The 20,748-nt window shown below is 35.9% G+C and overlaps 1 protein-coding gene across 11 annotated transcripts in view; it reads left to right on the forward strand.

Moving 5' to 3' along the window:
• DMD (dystrophin) overlaps positions 1 to 20,748 on the forward strand; it is a 2,167,959-nt gene that overhangs the window by 482,571 nt on the left and 1,664,640 nt on the right. For all 11 annotated transcript variants that reach the window (XM_072818058.1, XM_072818060.1, XM_072818056.1 and 8 more), the window contains one exon: positions 19,770 to 19,862. In XM_072818058.1, the coding sequence (XP_072674159.1) occupies positions 19,770 to 19,862 (93 nt within the window). The remainder of the gene's footprint in view (positions 1 to 19,769; positions 19,863 to 20,748) is intronic.

Here is a 20,748-nt window from a genome sequence, read left to right on the forward strand (position 1 = left end):
CTCTGATAGTGATAATATAATAGTAGAAATTAATAATACTTTAAAAAATGGAATTTGATTAACTTAAAATGTTTTGTATAAAGAATCAAGAGTACAAACACACTTTTGTGTAGGTAAAAGCATTCCATGAGAAATGGCTTAGGTTTTACTCAGAGGCTCAATTTGTGTATTCGCTTTTATTTTCATTAAAAAAAGGATAAATTAATTCAAGATTTCAACCATAAATATTACAAAAAGAGAAAACACTGTAAGGAAAGTAGAAAATAAAAGGTAAATGAATAAATAAATGTTAGAAAGAAGAAACACTATATAAATAATAAAATAGTCTAATCTCATAAATTTAATCAGGAGAAGTAGGAGGGAAAGTAAATATATGAAATATATACAGAATATTAACCACAAGTTTAAGAGATATAGAAACCAAAAACAGGGCACCTGGGTGGCTCAGTGGTTGAGCCTCTGCCTTTGGCTCAAGTCGTGATCCTGGGATCGTGGGATCGAGTCCGCATCTGGCTCCTCGCAGGGAGCCCTCTGCCTATGTCTCTGCCTCTCTCTGTGTCTCTCATGAATCAATCAATCAATCAATCAATCAAACCGAAAACAGACTCTACACAGAACTTTATATTGATTATAAAAAAATAGTTAAATTAGATTATGTTCTATTTAAAATAGCAAATTGTAAGAATTAACATAATGGAATATAGAGTACCTTAATCAATAGGCAAGAGAAGTTAGGAAATCATAAAATTTAAACAAAACCAATCTTTCACAAAGGCTTCTGAGTCTAATGGAACCAGTGATAAGTTCTTCCAGACTTTAAGAAATTGACAATTGCTGACAGAAAATCATTAGAGGCTTCACAATTCTGCAAATCTAATTTTTAAAAAAGATTTATTTATTTATTCATGAGAGACACAGAGAGAAAAAGTCAGAGACACAGGCAGAGGGAGAAGCAGGCTCCTCACAGGGAGCCCGATGCAGGACTTGATCCCAGGACCCTGGATCACACCCTGAGCCAAAGACAGACAACCCCTGAGCCACCCAGGTGTCCCTGAAAATCTAATTTTTAAAATCACGTGAAAAAGGTTGGTCTTCCCTGTTGTTAAAGGAGTGTTAGAAGCTTCCTTTTGTTTTTTTTTTTTTTAAGATTTTATTTATTTATTAATGAGAAATACAGAGAGAGAGAGAGAGAGAGAGAGCAGCAGAGACACAGGCAGAGGGAGAAGCAAGGCTCCATGCAGGGAGCCTGATATGGGACTCAATCCAGGGTCTCCAGGATCAGGCCCTGGGCTGAAGATGCCGCTAAACCACTGAGCCACCCGGGGTGCCCAGAAGCTTCCTTTTGAAAGGCTACTTTATGGTAGTTTGAAAATCTTAGGTCAAGTTCATTTTGTTTTCTCCTTCCTTCTTAGGATCTTGTCCACTTTGGCCTATTCCTCTGCCATAAGTGATCAGTTTCAGCACATTCCTTGTTCTCAACTAGCAACTCAATTTGACTCCATGCCTCAGTTTCCTCTCCTTTCTCCATCCTGACGTCTCACTTGTTCTCGTCATTCAAATGCCACTCAGAGCTTAGCTCTGTAGAGCTCAGACACCACATTTATGTTCTGATTTGCATTCTCTGTAGTGGCCGATTTAGCATGAAGTTATTTCTGCTATCAATAATTTATTTTCAAAACCACTTATTGAGAATAAAGTACTTCCAAGTGCAGTGATACCTTTATTACAATATTTGCTGAGAGCAAAGCTCATTTGTAATAAAGTTGGCCGTGGTTTAAAAAAGCAAACAAAAGAAAGTACAAAATCCTGTGAAATAGAGACTGTACCAAGTGGTTAAGCTTGTCTACACACCAGCTGAAGATATAAAACATAGCCACAGCTTGCATTTCATTGTTCCTTGTTGAAATTAGATAAAGCAGATAACAGGTAGCATGGAAACATCTCTCATATTGCCACTCTACCATTCCTTTACCCTTCTCCACTTTTGTGTGTGACAGTCTCCATCTGACTAGGTCTTTAATCCCATTGTCTCTCAAATGAAACATTTAATGGGTCATTTAAACTTGTTTATTAATAGATTTTTTACCCCTTAGATATAAGTAAGTTCCAGTCAATGAGTTTCCTCTACCAGAGATTTGAAGTTTTCATCATTTTATGTCAAATTGAATAATGAATGATTTTTTTCACTGTTAAAGGAATTTCACCATTAAAAGTCTGGTAGGGATATTTAACTGCCTATGGTATTTTAAACTGCCCTCTGGATACATGATACCTGTCTTCTGTTAATTGGCTAATTCCACTTTGTTTTGTCTTCCATCCCAAGATTTCCATGTTTTGTTTTTTTAAAGATTATTTATTCATTCCAGAGAGAAAAAGACAGAGACAGAGAGACAGAAAGAGAGAGAGCAAGAGAGCAAGGAGAACTAAAGAGAGAGGGATAAGTAGGAGCTTGATCCCAGGACCCTAAGATCATGATCTGAGCAGAAACCAAGAGCCAGACACTTAATCGACTGAGCCACCCAGGTGCCCCCAAGATTTCCATGTTTACATTTTATAATTCTCAATGTCCCTTTGAAGTCATAGAATATACTCCATCATTATTTTAAAGATTCATACAAAAAATGTAGTGTTGTTAATACATCCTGGGTATACAGTATACCAGGACTTTACTGATTTATTATTAGCTGACACAGTTAACAAATCTCATACTTACGTTCAATATGTCACTCTCATCAATTGTCTATGACAAAGTGGCAAATTTTTACCAAGTGACTTCAAATGTACAATGTGAAGTAGTACAAAACAAATAAGATCATTTTTATACATTTAAACCACAAATCCAAAGTGAGTATTTAAGAGCCTAGGTTGAAAATTCAAATGTCAGCTATGTTCAAATATTCACTTAATCACATTATTGAAAATTGTCACTGAATTAGATTGAATGGTTGTCAAGTGTCACTGATCTGAAAAATGACATAGCAGTCACTCTTCCTGGCATATGATCTTAGATAAAGAGGTTTCCAAAGTGTTCTTTAAAACTAGTATTTTATGTGTTCTTTAAGTATTCAGAAACTTAAATAGCCATATAATACATATTTTGGAGTATGTCAGAATATAATATCTTTGACTAAATATAAACTGCTTCCATTTATTACTCATAAAATCCAGTGTTAAGATGTAAATTCCAAATTTTTAAGTTAATTCATGTTAGACACTAAATTTTCAGTCCACACAATAGGACTATAATATGTCTGTACCTTATATATATTCATTTAAGGATCCAGAAGAAGTATATCTTTTTTTTGGGGGGGGGGTTTCCAACATTTTATTTATTTATTTTTTTTAATTTATTTTTTATTGGTGTTCAATTTACTAACATACAGAATAACCCCCAGTGCCCGTCACCCATTCACTCCCACCCCCCGCCTTCTTCCCCTTCTACCACCCCTAGTTCGTTTCCCAGAGTATATCCTTTTAACCCCACTACTCACAAACTCCAGGATTTTTGCCAGATGATCCCATGACTTAGGTTCCATTTCATCATCTCTGACATGTACTAATAGAAATGGTTGTACTTATTTCAAAATATTCTTTTATGGAATATAAAAATTGTATACAAGCATATAATGTAATCTGCAAATTTATATTCAGATGCAATGGGAAGTACTACTCTTAAAAATGAGGCTAATTATCATTTAAAATAATTTCATAAGGTAAGTTGGTTATCCTTCCCAAGCCAGTGCGTTTCTTGCATTAAGGTAAAACAATATTTTTTCTTGCATATTAAACTCAAAATTGAGGTAGCCATTTACCTATGACTTGTACACTTAGAGGTATTTGGGGATAATAATAATATGGCTTCAAGGTGTATTATAATTTAAAATTTCTTCTTAAAATGAATGTTAGTTATGTAACTTAAAAGTTTTTGGGGTTGCTACTGCCAATTTTTTCCTTGAAATTAGTATACATGACTCAAGATTAGAAAGCTATGGATGGGGAAGCCTGGGTGGCTCAGTGGTTGAGTGTTTGCCTTTGGCTCAGGGTGTGATCCCAGAGTCCCAGGATCAAGGCCCACATCAGGCTCCCTGCATGGAGCCTGCTTCTCCCTCTGCCTGTGTCTCTGCTTCGCTCTCTGCGTGTGTCTGTCATCAATAAATAAATAAAATCTTTAAAAAACAGAAAGTTATGGCTGTATAGGGTTCTGGTTTCATTAAAGCAACAGTCTGTATTGCTAGATATAAGACGTATAATATATAAAAATTCAAGTTGAATAATCTTGTATTGAAAGTGAATACATCTTTTCTTCTACATTGTGAAATTATTACTGAGGACAGCTTCCATTTTCTCAAATGATACCTTCTAGTACATAATATTCCATATAAGAAATTTTGCTTAGTTGAGCTATAGGAGCTACTTTGCCAAAAAGTTGAGTCCTGCATTTTATGATCAATGAAACTACCTGCATTGAAACCTCTACTTTGATATATTTGTTTTGATTTTCTTTTACTCCTTTACTGTTTCTATTTTCTCAACATTATGGGGTTTTTAAAACTCAACTGCTTCGAATCTTTATTGCCAAAGAGGCAGTGTATAAGCAAGTGAAAACACAGTTCCATTAAAAAGAAATACCTTGTGACAAATGATTATAATCATAAACACATCCAAAATACAGAGAAACTGGAACTTATTTCACTAATCTTTAGGCAATTTGATAGAACAGTCCATTTTTTTAGTCTGTCTCCATCTTTAACACTTAACACGTGGCATATGGTGGCTGATCAAAAATATTTAACAAATGACTAAATATGTGTTAATCACTGAAAGTAAGGATAGTATCTTCATAGCAGGTACTGTACCCAGAACTAAGTCTTAGGATGTATTCTAGATCAAAATGTGATGCTAAAAGGTATTATCTAGTATAAACTTCTATATTTCTATAAAATTTTTGAAAATACTCTTTGGAAGATAGAGATATAACAGGGAATAAAGAAAACCTGCCAAGTGGAGATCCAAGTCCACAAGAGCCAATGCAGCCCACTCTTAAGGTTGTGTATATTGAACTATTAATCATCCAATTATGAAAGATTCAGTATATATGTTTCTCAATGGAAGAAAATAAGTATGATTTATGTGTAGAAGTCTTAAAATTTTACATGAATTTTAAAGACAGTATAAAAGTACATGCTGCAGGACAGCAAAACTGCTTTTCCTGCATTTTTGATCATTTAAATGCATTATATTTGGAAGTATTACATAAATACTTGAGGAATTTCTCTTGAATATGGAGAAGTCTCTTTAGCTTGACCGCACAATAGCCGATGTTTTAGAAAAAGTGCTTAACACATTTTATTTTATTATTTTATTAATTTTTATTGGTGTTCAATTTGCGAACATATAGAATAACACCCAGTGCTCACCCCATCAAGTGCCCCCCTCAGTGCCTGTCACCCAGTCACCCTCACCCCCCACCTACCTCCCTTTCTACCACCCCTTGTTCGTTTCCCAGAGTTAGGAGTCTCTCATGTTCTGTCTCCCTTTCTGATATTTCCCACTCATTTTTTCTCCTTTCCCCTTTATTCCCTTTCACTATTTTTTATATTCCCCAAATGAATGAGGCCATATAATGTTTGTCCTTCTCCGATTGACTTATTTCACTCAGCATAATACCCTCCAGTTCCATCCACATCGAAGCAAATGGTGGGTATTTGTCGTTTCTAATGGCTGAGTAATATTCCATTGTATACCTAGACCACATCTTCTTTATCCATTCATCTTTCGATGGACACTGAGGCTCCTTCCATAGTTTGGCTATTGTGGACATTGCTGCTATAAACATCGGGGTGCAGAGGTCCCGGCGGCTTAACACATTTTAAAAGCAAATCTTATTTATCTAGAATGCTGGAATGGAATTCTCAGTTGTGAACAATTTGTCAGAAAGAAATGTAAGAGTATAAAAAAAGAAATAAATAGAAGGTAGAAGCATCTGCATAAGGTCTAAGCATCAGGAGGGATCTTTATATGATAAATTCCAATGCATGGTATTTTCTTAATTGTTAGTCACTGTTTAAGATTCTGGTTAAGGAAATCATCCAACTTTTAATGATGACATTTCATGGTTCCTTTTGAATTCTTGTCATTCTATGTAAAGTCATAAGATTTAATTTACAGCATTTTTTGGTTAAACTCACGTATTAAGGCTGATGAAGAAAAAAGGATGGCTTACCTTTGTCCCCTACCCCTTCCCTAATACAAAAAGTATTCAGATTGTATTCTGCATATCAAGGAACTAAAGTGACTTTTGCTCAGTGTAAATCCTTAAACCTGAAATGTCTTAAAGAACCATATCCTTTGAAACCCATGTGAGGAACCTCCTGCCCTAACCTAATTTCATTTGGGTGAATGATACAGGATGTGTTTTCATTAGTGCCTAGAGCTGTGAAATGTCCTGGGTGGTTGTCTAAAAAGGCAAGTGGCAGATATTGTTCATAGAAGAGATGATGGTTTCCATGTTAAATGAGATAACTCTACAACTTCCAAGTTAGAACTGTAAATGCTTAAATGATTTACAAACTAAAAGTGGGAAAGTTTATCCATCTCCCTGCTACTGCAAAAGTTTAAAAAGCGTGAAGAAATTCATAAGAGCTTTATCATAGGAATATCACTCCCTTGCTGTTATTCATGTTTTTTCTTCCTTCTGCTCTGTCTTAAGAACTTCCATTTTTATTACTTGACCAGGCTACTGCGATTATTTTTATGTCAAATGTTCCTCATTCTAAAGTCAGTGTGTAGCATTTCAAGTTCAATGAACACATTCTGCTATTCCTCTTTCTGTAAAGCTAATTAAAAATAATATAAACTGGCCCAGATCAGTAATCTCCTTTCACTAAACCATCGTATTTCAGATTTGCTTTAAATCTTATGATTTTCTTCAGTATTCTTAAATCTTAAATATATCAATATAATATATATAAATCCTTTTACTATAACTGCCATGGGATATATAAATTTGGCTTGTAGAAAGTGTTATTGACAATGCTAGATTGCATCTATGCCCTGAAGGAACCTGTTGTAAAATAAAACCTGGGATAAAACAAACATTGCTTTCTTGAATAAACAATGAAAAAGAATTGCTCCTCATAGCCCAGTGGTTAGCACACTCATTTAGGAGGTAGAGCACTAAGAAGTAACAGTGCTCTCTAAAATACTATTTCAGAGATATATGGTAAATAATATGTGTGTGTGCATATATATATATATACATATATATATATTTGCAGATGCTAAGCATCATATTTATTTTTTACTTTATTTAAAATCAATTAATTAACATATATATTAGTTTCAGAGGTAGAGTTCATTGATTCATCAGTTGCATAGAACACCCAGTGCTCATTACTTCGCCTATCCTCCTTAATGCACATCACCCCATTACCCCATACCCCCATACACCTGCCCTCCAGCAACCCTCAGTTTCTCTCCTAGAGTTAAGAGTCTCTCATGGTTTGCCTCCCTCTCTGATTTTCTTATTTATTTTTCCCTCTTTTCCCTTATGTTCATCTGTTTTGTTTCTTAAATTCTACATACGAGTGAAATCATGATATTTATCTTTCTCTCAATGACTTATTTCACTTAACATAATACTCTCTAGTTCCATCCCCATTGTTGCAAATAGTAAAGTTTCATTCTTTTTGATGGCTGAGGAATATTCATTTCTATCTATCTATCTATCTATCTATCTATCTATCATCTATCTATCTCACATCTTCTTGATCCATTCATCTGTCAATAGACATCTGGGTTCTTTCCATAGTTTGGCTATTGTGGACATGGCTGCTATAAACATTGGGGTACATGTGCCCTTTTGAATCACTTTGTTTGTATCCTTCTGGATAAATACCCAGTAGTGCAATTCCTGGGTCATAGGGTAGCTCTATTTTTAACTTCTGGAGGACCCTCCATACCGTTTTCCAGAGTGGCTGCATCAGCTTGCATCCCCACCAACAATGTAAGAGGGTTCCTTTTTCTCTGCATCCTCATCAACATCTGTGGGTTCTAGACTTGTTAATTTTAGCCATTCTGACAAGTGTGAGGTGGTATCTCATTGTGGTTTTGATTTGTGAAATACTTATATATTAACCTTAGAATTACTAACTAGATATTTTTGTACAAAATAAAGTACTTTAGTCAAAGTACTGGTGTGGTCACAAAAAAGAGATTCCCTCTAGTCTGTGTCCTCACATGACAACAATAGACTACTATATTTCAAAAGCTAATTCATTAGGTTTCCTACATGCTTTTTTTTTTGCATTCTGACTCAGGGGATATTGTCCCAAGAGTTCACATTTAAATATTCTATTAGAGCCATAAGAAGATTCCATTATGGCAAGTCAAATGGTGAGAATTTTCTATCCTTTAAAATTGTTTGAATAAAGCATCTTGCACAGAGATTGTTGTAAAACTCTGAGCCAGAATGTAATGTTACTTTGTGAGTGAAGTCTAAAGCCTGTTTGTAGGAACTCATAAGTCCAATTTTCATGTGTAGGTGAACTTTTGTCTGCAAAAATTCAATGCATGCTATTTAATTTTCGCACACAATATCAATTTTCACACTTATTCATTTAGTATCAGATGCTTTCATTCTGCTGAACAGGAAAACATAACTTTGGGTGTCTTATGTGACTTCAACATTGAATTACCTGCTATCTAGTGCTTGTTACAATGCACACACACACACACACACACACACACACACGCAGGGTCCATATATTATCATATATGTTATATAAATGTTTTTTTGTTTTGCTTACTAGACAGACACACAATTATTCATTTAACACATATCTTAACATATTTCAGTTTTTGTTTTTCCTTTCCATAGTTAGTTAGAAATTGGACTGAGAATCCTTGAAAGATATAACTCCAAGGCAGATATTAGAAAGATATTTAAAAGAAGCCATTGTGCATGTGATTATTTAAGAGTAGCAAGTAATAATTTTTTTAATAAGGACCTCATTCATAGCTACATAGGAAATATGGCATTATAAAAACACCAAGCATATGAGAATTTAGAGTCAAAATGGGATAGACTGTCGATATTAGCATTCAATATTAACAAGACCATGAACAGTACGTTTTAGGCAACAAAATACCCCTCCCTCTTCTAGAGCCTTAGTGACTATGAATTTCTTATAGTCCATGGTAATTTGAAGAAGAGTTGTACAGCAAGAGACAAAACACAACCCAAACAAATAATATTCCTTGTCTACGTGGTGGTGTGCAATATTTATTAATTTAGAGACAGCCTATTAAAGCACTTCATGAAGAATTCTCTAGATTTAATTAAGGAATTATCTCTCCTATCCAGACTTGGTTTTAAATCTGATCTTGTGAAAGCTTCATGTACCTTTGACATTCTGTTTTCCTCTAGGTAAAATGTATATAAAATAGTAACTATCTCATACTTTTACTGTGATGATGATATGCGTACAGTGAAAGGTGTATTCAGGGAGAACCTTATAGGCTTAATGTTTTTTAAAGATAGAGACAAAATAGGTATATATCTTAAGAGATTATAAGAAGAAAAACAATAATGAAAAGTAAATTCAAAATAAAAGACTGAAAAATATAGGTGGGATTGCATTCAAAAGCTAGCTCTTTGAATAGATCAACAAAAGAGATAAATCTCTTCTAATCCTAACAAAAGAAAATAAGAAGAGAATGAAAAGTAGAAGAGATTAGTAATGAGAAAGGATGTGTAACCACAGATTCAGAAGAAACTGAGAGAATACTACAAGCAATTCTGTGAAGCTAATTTTGAAAAATCTGGGACATGGATGATTTCCTAGAACAATGCAAATTACTAAAATTGACATAAGAGTAGCAGAAAATTAAACTAGACTAATTACCTCTGAAAACACTGGTAAGTATTAGAGATCTACCATGGAAATATATGCCAGGATTCTTCACATATGAATTTAACCTAATCCTGAAAGAATAAGTAATTCCTATATTTTAAGGTATTCCAAAGCATATAAGAAGATAAAACCCTGCAATTCCTTTTGTGATGTCAGAATAACCATAGTACTAACAGTCAATAAACATAAAATAAAATAATAAATGTATAAGACAATCTCACTCATGAATATGAATATAAAATTAAATTGTTGAACTATATAAAATTGATTAAACCATATCTTAAATGTGGTAAGTACTCAATAAATGTTATCTATTAGTAGCAAAGAGCTCTTAAAATTAAGAAGGAAAAGAAAACTAACCTATAGAAAATGAATAAGCCATATTAACAGTTTACAGATGAAATTGAAATAATCAGTCATACAAAAAGATATTCCAAATGTACTGGGAATCATGGAAATAAATTAACAAGGCATTATCTTTTCGCTCATCAGACAGGCAAAATGAAAAGGCAAAAACATCTATTGCCGGTAAGAGAGGAGCCTATTCATATACATCACTGGTTAAAAGACATGCTAAAACCTTTTTATAAAGAAAAACCTACCAAAATTAAAAAAATATGTATACATTTGGTCTAGTAAATACATTCCTGGGAATAGCTATTATAACAATAAAAACATCAGTTATCTGGGGATGTATATACAAGTTGTCCATTGCAATATTATATAAAGTAGCAAATTAAAACAAAACAAATATTACAAGTATAGAAACAAAATGAATGTCCACTAACATGGGACTGGCTAAATACTCTAGGATACAACCAAACTATTAACTATTATGCAGCCATTAAAATGAATGAATAAAATGGATTATTGTTTGGTAAAAGCAATAATGAATAGAATCTGAATAATATGCCATTTTGGTAGAATATAAAACCCTATAGATTTGTGCCACATGCAGTGATCATATGAATAGGAGAAGAATATGAAACTTTTTTTTTAGGCCAGATTAGGAAAGAAGTCAGGGAAAGAAATAGAGGCAAACAAAATGGAAAAGAGCTTGCTTCAAGAAAGTTGGGAGAGATGCATGTATGAGATCTCATGCATTTGTGTAAAATATATTCATGTGACTATATATAAAGCAATAAAATATTTCTAAAATGAACAAAAGTAGACTATATATATATACACACACATAAATAAAAAACAGCTCAAATATTTGCCTATAGTTTGATACTCAAAAAATGGTTATGGTTGTGTTTCTTACAACCCAACTACAGGATGTCAAAATACCCCCTTATGGCAGCTTGACTTGATCAAGTTTGGAACTTTAGAAAGGAATGATGACTGGTACTAATTGCAGTGTGCTAAAAGCCACCTCCTAAGGCATACAAAATAGAGAATATATGAGTGAAACACCATTTATAAACCATGGTACTCACTCATTATGCTCCAGGGCAAGGACCACCAGTGAAACAGAGGTGGTCCGTGCCATAGTAGGACCTGATGATATAGTGATTGATACTGGCAATAAAAAAAGTAAACTAACAAAATATAATTTTAAATCAACAAAGTTACATAAATTGGATTGCATCATTGTAACTTTCTATAGACTGCATGAAACTAAGATTTAATACTCTGCTCTTCTGTTTACTGAAAGCTGACAACGGAAATGGCTCTATGGTTATCACCATGTTACTTGTCAAGTTGTAATTAAAGATGTAGTATGTTATTATAAAATGCACATTTGTTAGAGCTCAGAATTGGGAAAAAGGTGGTTGTCCCTGAGAAAAATTTAAGCTTCCTTGTATTAGTTTAAGACATCTATAATTGATCTATGCTATCTTTTTTTAAGATTTATTTATTTATTCATGATAGACACACACACACACACACAGAGAGAGAGAGAGAGAGAGAGAGAGAGAGGCGGAGACACAAGCAGAGGGAGAAGCAGGCCCCATGCCGGGAGCCCAACACGGGACTCGATCCCGGGACTCCAGGATTGCACCCTGGGCCAAAGGCAGGTGCCAAACTGCTGAGCCACCCAGGGATCCCCCCCATGCTATCTTTTTTAGGGCCTGTAACAGTTAGCCAACATCTGCACAACTTTTCTGCTACTATTGCCTCTCTACTTCATTAACTCCTCCCTATAAGTCAGTTCCTTATATGAATTGAGATTTAAGTATTCTTCATAATCCTGTCCCAGATTGTTTAACAATTTCACCCCATGCCACATTGTCCCTGAGCCCAATACTTCTAATTCTCAATCAGGCAATATCCTTTACTCTATCCCCATATCTTTAGGCATGTGGGATCTTCATGGCAGGCCTCCACCTGCCACATTCTTTCTTCCAGCCTTCATGTTCCTTCCTTCACAGATTCAATCAATATTGAATATTTTGTCAAATGCTTTCTCTGCATCTATTGAGAGGACAATATGGTTCTTGTTTTTTCTCTTGTTGATGTGATCTATCACACTGATTGTTTTACAAGTGTTGAACCACCCTTGCATCCTGGGGATAAATCCTACTTGGTCATGGTAAATAATCTTCATTTACTGCTTGATCCTATTGGCTAGTATCTTGTTGAGAATTTTTGCATGTGTGTTCATCAGGGATATTGATCTATAAATTCTCCTTTTTGGTGGGGTCTTTGTCTGATTTTGGAATCAAGGTAATGCTGGCCTCATAAAGCAAGTTTGGAAGTATTCCATCCCTTTCTATCCTTCAAAACAGCGTTAGTAGAATAGGTATTGTTTCTTCTTCAAACGTTTGATAGAATTCCCCTGGGAAGCCATCTGGCCCTGGACTTTTGTGTCTTGGGAGGTTTTTGATGACCACTTCAATTTCTTTGCTGGTTATTGACCTTTTCAGGTTTCTGTTTCTTCCTGTTACAGTTTTGGTAATTTGTGGCTTTCCTGAAATGCATCCATTTCTTCTACATTGCCTAATTTGTTGGCATATCGCTGCTCCTAATATGTTTTAAAAATCGTTTGTATTTCCTTCGTATTGGTTGTGACCTTTCCTCTTTCATTTGTGAATTTATTAGAGTCTTTTCTCTTTTGTTTTTAATAAGGTTGGCTAATGGTTTACCTATCTTATTAATTCTTTTGAAGAACCAACTCCTGGTTTTATTGATCTGTTCTACAGTACTTCTAGTCTCTATTTCATTGAGTTCTGTTCGAATCTTTATTACCTCTCTTCTTCTGCTTGGTGTAGGTTTTACTTGCTGTTGTTTCTCCAATTCATTTAGATGTGAGGTTAGCTTGTATATTTGAGTTTTTTCCAATTTTTCAAGAGGCTTGTATTGCAATATATTTCCCTCTTAAGACGGCTTTTGCTGAATCCCAAAGATTTTTAACAGTTGCATCTTCATTTTCATTAGTTTCCATGAATCTTTTTAATTCTTCCTTAATTTCCTGGTTGACCCATTCATCTTTTAGTAGGATGCTCTTTAACCTTCATTTGTTTGAGTTTCTTCCAAATTTGTTCTTGTGATTGAATTCTAGTTTCAAAGTATTGTGGTCTGAGAATATGCAGGGGACGATCTTAATCTTTTGGTATTGTTTGAGACCTGATTTGTGACCCAGTGTGTGGTCTATTCTGGAGAAAGTTCCATGTTCACTTGAGAAGAATGTGTATTCAGTTGCATTCAGATGGAAAGTTCTGTGTATATCTGTGAAATCTATTTGGTCCAGTGTATCATTTAAGGGCCTTGTTTATTTGGTGATGTTCTGCTTAGAAGTACCTGTCATTTGCTGAAAGTGCCATGTTGAACTCTCCTACTATTAGTGTATTATTTATCTATCTCTACTTTATTAATTGATTGATATACTTGGCAGCTCCCACATTAGGGGCATAAATATTCATGATTGTTAGGTCTTCTTGCTGGATAGACCCTTCAAGTGTGATATGGTGTTTCTCTTCATCCCTTACTACAGTCTTTGTGATAAACTTTAACTTATATGACATGAGGATTGCTACTCCAGCTTTTTTTTGAGGACCATTTGAATGGTAAATGGTTCTCCACCCCTTCATTTTCAGGCTGGAGGTGTCCTTAGGTCTCAAATGTCTCTTGTAGACAGCAAATAGATGGGTCTTGCTTTTTTATACAGTCTGAAACCCTGTGTCTTTTGATGGGGTCATTTGACCCATTCACATTCAGAGTAACTATTGAAAGATATGAATTTAGTGTCATCGAATTACCTATTCAGTTCCTGTTTTTGTGGATTGTGTCTTTGGGCTTCCTTTCTTTTACAGGGTTCCCTTTAATATTTCTTGCAGAGCCTGTTTGGTGGTCACATATTCTTTCAGTTTCTGCCTATCTTGGAAGCTCTTTATCTCTCCTTCTATTCTGAATGAGAGCCTTGCTGGATAAAGTATTCTTGGCTGCATGTTCTTCTCATTTAGTACCCTGAATATATCCTGCCAGCCCTTTCTGGCCTGCCAGGTCGCTGTGGAGAGGTCTGTGTTAATCTGGTATTTCTCCCCATTAAAGTTAAGAATCTCTTGTCTTGCACTGCTTCAAGAATTTTCTCTTTATCTTTGAAATTTGCAAGTTTCACTATTAAATGTCGAGGTATTGAATGGTTTTTATTGATTTTTTAGGGGTCCTCTCAGTCTCTTGGATCTAAATGTCTGTTTCCTTCCCCAGATTTGAGAAGTTCTCAGCTATGATTTGTTCAAATATCCTTTGTAGTCCTCTCTCTCTCTCAGTCTCTTCTGGAATCCCAATTAGATGTATATTCTTCCTTCTCAAGCTATCATTTATTTCCTTAAGCCTTTCTCAAGGGGTTTTAATTGTTTTTCTCTTTTTCCTCAGCTTCCTTCCTTACCATCAGTTTGTTGTCTATGTCACTCACTCTCTCTTCCACCTCATTAACCCTAGCAGTTAAAACATCCAGTTTGGATTGCATCTCATTTAATCTATTTTTAATTTTGGCCTGATGAGATCTCAATTCTGCTGTAACAAAGTCTCTAGAGTCCTTTATGTTTTTTTCCAGAGCCACCAATAACTTTATAATTGTACTTCTGAATTGAATTTCTGACATCATATTAAAATCCAAATTCTGTAACTCTGTGGCAGAGAGTACTGTTTCTGGTTCTTTCTTTTCTGGTGAATTCTTCCTTCTAGTCATTTTGTCCAGTGCAGAGAGGCTGTTTAGGCGGGCTGAGTCAAAAATATCAACCACGACCCAAGTAAAATATACCCTAGATGATTCTGAAGAGGTTAGAGACCAGAAAATAAAAGAAAAAGAAGAACAGAACAAAATAAAAGGACCACTAAAGTGAAAAACAGATTTTAAAACAAAGTAGTAAAAATAAAAAGCCAAAAACAAAGAAGAAGAAAAAAGAAAAAGAAAAAAAAAGTAAAGAAAAGAGGAAAAAGAGAAATAAAAGGGGGGGGATGGTGGTGGTGAGGAAATGGTAGTGGAGAGAGAATATAGTCTACCTGAGGGGTCCTAGAGGGTGATCTTCTTGGTTCTGAGTGTATTTTGTTCTGTATGTTAGCAGATGCTTAACCCCAAATTTATATAAACCAGAAATACTTATATAAAGCCCCAACATTGACCACCAAAACATAAACAAGATAAAAGAGGAGGAAAGAATGGGAGGAAGAGAGAATTTAATCTCACAGAATGCCAACAGGGTGTTCCACTTGGTTTCAGGTGTATGCTGGTCGTGTTTTAGAAGGTACTAACTTCCACCACTGTAAAACAAAATGAGGCAGAAAAAAACAAAAAACAAAAGCCCATATGCCGTATATCTACCAAAATTAAATAGAATACATTGAAGGGAATCCAGAAGTGAAAAATATATCTAAGACATGTCATTGTAGAAATATGTAAGTCAAAAAGGAAAAAACTTGAAAATGAAGAGCTGGTAATATATTGTAGTTAAGGTGGGAAAAGAGAAAAAATATTGGAAATTTTAAATCTGATATAAAAATGAGTCATAATGGAAAAAGAAAAAAAAGTAAAAAAGGACTCTCTAGTTCTATATACTATTTTCCCTCAGTCCTGTAACTTTCCAGCACTTCTTGGTCAAGAACTTGTTCTTACCCTGTTCTTCCAGCTGGTCTTCTGGGGGAGGGTCGGCTGTGCGGGTTCTCAGGGCCTGGGCCGAGATGCCCCGCCCCCTGCTGGGTGCCGGGCTCAGTGGGAGCTGTTTACCCCATGAGGCCTTTATTCCCTGGCGGCCCTGCCTCAGAGTGATACAAGGCACAGAGTGATACAAGGAGGAAAAGCAACGCAGGCCACGGCTAGATTTCCAGATCTGGAGTCGAGCTCCCGGTGAGTAACTAAAGCAGTCTCCCGGTCCTCACTGGCCTAGATGCTCCCAGGGCCAGCATGGGTGCACTGATCTGCACAGCTTGTGGGGTGCCAGGAAAGTTCTTGCTGTCCTGCACCCTCCTTGTTTCCTCCTGTCCTGGGGGGAATGCAGGATCGACAGCTTTGTCCACTTGGGCACCCTGGGATCTGGGGCCAGTGCTGCTGGACCTGTGCCTACAGGGACCATCTCTCCCAAAGGGAACAGGGTACAGCCACCTCCCTCCGGAGCCAGCCTGCCTAACCAACTGGCTTCTCCCAAATGCCCCGGAGGGTTGCAGTTCTCCAGCCCTTTACCTTTAAGGGACCCCGGTTTGCGGTGAGCTTTCCCCTGCAAGCCCCTCCTCTTTTAGTGACTCTGGGAATCTTGAGGCTTCATTGTCCCTTCTGTGATTCTGCCCAATTTCCCTGCTAAGCACTTTTCTGTCAGGGAAAACTCTGGTGCGGACTTTTAAAGTTCCCACTTCTCCAGGGCTCAGCTTTCCTGCCCTGGAGGCTCTCCCCGCTCCGCTTTAACCTGGCTACTGGTGGCTCCCCTCCCCCATTTTATTCTTTTTTTACCCCCCACCTTCCCACCTTGTTAGAGGCAAAAACTTTTCTCTCTGTAGCATTCCAGCTGTCCTCTCTTAAAATCTCAGGTCGAATTCATAGGTGTTCAGGATGTTTTGAAAATTATTTAGGTGTTTGTGGGGCCAGGTGAGTTGAGGACCCCTACTCTTCCACCATCGTCAACATGTAATATCTTATAATGGCAGTATCACTTTGACTTTGCTCTATCCAAGAAAGTCAAAGTCTTCATGTTAACTAGTTTTCAGGACTTCCATTTATCCACTCCTCAGCTGAACCTTAGTGAAATGTCCATTTACATACTACTTCAGGCTGACTCCGCTGTGAAGTCCATGTGGTACCAATCCTCACATCTAATCTATTGCATAGCTCAGTAATATCCTCTACTATAAAATATATTTGGAATTAAACTATGGACTTATACTTTGATCGTCTATCCTTATTCAAGTGATTCTACATTCTTTTCTGTATTCTTTATTTGTTTTAAGCCATTACACCAATAATGTTTATATAGTTGGGATACAAAAATAAATTTGAATATTTGATTATCCATTGGACCTGTAAGTAACTTTATAGAAGGCATAATTGGGAGTGATTTAACAATTATACCAAATGGTAGCCTTTTTATTGTTTTCACCTTGATTTCCCAGACAGCTTCATATTTTCAAGTTGTGATTAATAACATCTAGAAAATTTAGATGAATGATAAGGAATATAATTTATCATTGAGTGATAGAATGGTGGACCCTTCTTACTGAAGGAAGAAACTAATGGAAAAGACAGGTTGGAGTGACATGTAGACCAGTAAGGGTTTGGAGCCTTAGAAAATGAAAGGTTTAATTAAAATGACTCTTGGCTATTTAGAGAACATATCCATGGGAAGATGAGGATTAGGCAAGTCTCTCAGGTTGCTGCCCTTAGGATAAGAAAAAATGGTAGGATCCTGGAGGCAGCCAAAAGAAATTCAACCAAAAGGATCAGTGAGCCAAGAATGGTAAATTGGGAAAGAAATATGAGTTACTTCTTAACCCTCACTCCTGCTCTGACAGTTTCACATCCACTCTACAGACCTTAATCTGAAGTTGCCTATTTACTGTGATATTTTCTCCTTTTAAAGTATCCCTGGATGTCCATTTCTTAGTTAATCTTTTTATTTTGAGATAATTGCAAATTCACATATAGTTGTAAGAAATAATACAGAGAGATCCTGTGTTCCTGTAGCCAAGCTTTACCCCAATGGTGGTATACTGTAAAATTGTACAATGATATCACTACACATATCAACATTGATACAAGCCACCAATAGTATTTATTATTTATTTATTTATTTATTTATTTATTTATTTATTTATTTATTTATTTTAGTATTCATATTTCTTGAGTTTTACTTGCACTCAAGTATGCATGGACAGGTGCTTTAAACTCTGTACATTTTCACATCTGTGCATGTGTGTCTCTACCATCACAGACAAAATGCAGAACAGATTCATCACCACAAGGATCCACCACTATGCCATTTTAGAACCACATCCACCTACCCCACTCCCTCACCCTGATCTCTGGTATCAATTGCTTTAACTTTGTGTATTCAAAACCGTTATAGTTAATCATTGTATCTGAAACCCTTTGAGATTTGCCTTGTTTTTTCAACTCAGCATAATTCCTATGAGATTTACCCAAGTTGCTGCATTTATCAACAGTTTATTTTCATTGCAGAGTGGGATTCCATGGTACGGATGTACTACAGCTTGTTTAACCCTTCACCCCTGAAGAACAACTGGGCTGTTCTCCCAGATGGCTGTGTTTGACCATTACAAATAAAGCTGATATGAACATGTACACATAGGGTTTTGTAAAAATATAAGTTTTCATTGCTTTGGGATAAATGCCCAAGAGCCCAGTTGCTGGATTGTATGCTAAGCCCATGTTGAGTTTTTTTTTTAAAGACTTATTTATTTATTTATTCATGAGAGACACACACAGAGAGAGGCAGAGACATAGGCAGAGGGAGAAGCAGGCTCCTCGAGGGGAGCCCAATGTAGGACTTGATCCCGAAACTCTGAGACCACACCCTGAGCCAAAGGCAGATGCCCAGTCGCTGAGCCACCCACGCATCCCCCATGCTAAGTTTTGCAAGAAAGGACCAAAATGTTTTCCAGGCACTCTGGTCTGTACTATTTACATTTTCCCCAGCAATGCGTGAGTGATCCAGTTTGTCCATATCCTCACTGGCATTTGATGTTGTCACTATTTAAAAATTTTAGCCATTATGATAAGTGCATAGTGCTAGCTCATTGTGGTTATAATTTGCTTTTTCCTAATGGCTAATAATGTTGAACATCTCTTCATTCACCTATTTTATTTGCCTGATGCTTATGTTTATTCTGACTCCACCTAAAAATATTAGGAACATAAAGGACAGGAGATAGAATTATCCTTAAAAAAAATAGCCTGCCAGATTTTGATCCCTAAACTTAAAGCGAAGAGGGCTCCATTATTTATTAGAGTTCTAATATCTGTTTCTAAAGCAAGGCCATTTTAGTCAAATGCAGTCACCCCTAATTGTAATAGCACTCTTTTGAGCAAGATTAAAGGACTGAGGAAATTTCTTTTTATTGAGTTTCAATTTTGTATTAGGAAGCACATCTTAATTTTAGGCATCCTTTATGAGTTATCATTGTTATACATTTTATTTGAAGATATTCTGATTGGCCTCTTTAATCTGCAGTCATCTGTTTATATACTAAAAGTACATTCATTTCCTATCTCTTTGCAAATGTGTTCAGGGGCACTTGTTTGTTAAAGAGAGTGCATTTACAAATGCATTTTGTTTCATTTTTAGATTATTTTTTAAAAGCTGTAATACTGTTTAGGCTCTGAAAATAGCTAAATGCAATTTTGTTTTCTTCCCAAATGGACATTTTGTCTCTTTCCTTTAAATGTTTTCCCTTTATCTTTAACAGGTTGATTTAGTGAACATTGGAAGTACTGACATAGTAGATGGAAATCACAAACTGACTCTTGGTTTGATTTGGAATATAATCCTCCACTGGCAGGTAAGAATCCTGATGAATGTTTTCTTGTTGTGAAAAATGTTTCTGATTCTTCCTTTCATTTTTATTCTTGACCTGCAAAACAGACATATATACCTCTGGCAATACAAAGCCCATCTCCATAGCACTGCCTTTTAAATGGGCACGACTGACGTCATTTGAGATGGGATGGATCAGCAGATTATAAAACAGATTCTAGAACATTTGCAGGAATATTTTTCTAAATTTTACTTCAATGTGTGGAGATGAGACAAAAAAGACCAATCTCATCAATAGGTTAATAAGACTATTTTTTCTCAAATATATGTCTTTTATAACCCACCTATGCATGAATCTACAGTTTTGCAATAAACTGTTAATCACTACCAAATGAATGAGACTGTGAATTTTTTGTATTCTCAATATAAATTAATGCCAGTAAAAGATTAGTGGGGGATCCCTGGGTGGCGCAGCGGTTTGGTGCCTGCCTTTGGCCCAGGGCACGATCCTGGAGACCCGGGATCGAATCCCACGTCGGGCTCCCGGTGCATGGAGCCTGCTTCTCCCTCTGCCTGTGTGTCTCTGCCTCTCTCTCTCTCTCTCTGTGTGACTATCATAAATTAAAAAAAAAGATTAGTGGGATATGATTATCTATATATATATGTTATACATACAAATTAACTTCATAATCTGATTTGGGAATTGCATTTTTTTTCTGAACACTCAGCAAAAGGTTTTCTGAATGTGTATATATATGTTGGACCTCTGCAAAACAGATCAAAGGTCATTTGGTTTTAGTTAAGAGTATGCATTTTTTCAGTCAGACCAACATGAACTTAAATTTCAACTCCCCCATTTACCATCTTATACTGACATTGGGTATAATGAAATCCCCTTTGGGGCTATACTC

This window comes from Canis lupus, chromosome X, assembly GCF_048164855.1.
Source record: "Canis lupus baileyi chromosome X, mCanLup2.hap1, whole genome shotgun sequence".
Classification (NCBI taxonomy): Eukaryota; Metazoa; Chordata; class Mammalia; order Carnivora; family Canidae; genus Canis; species Canis lupus.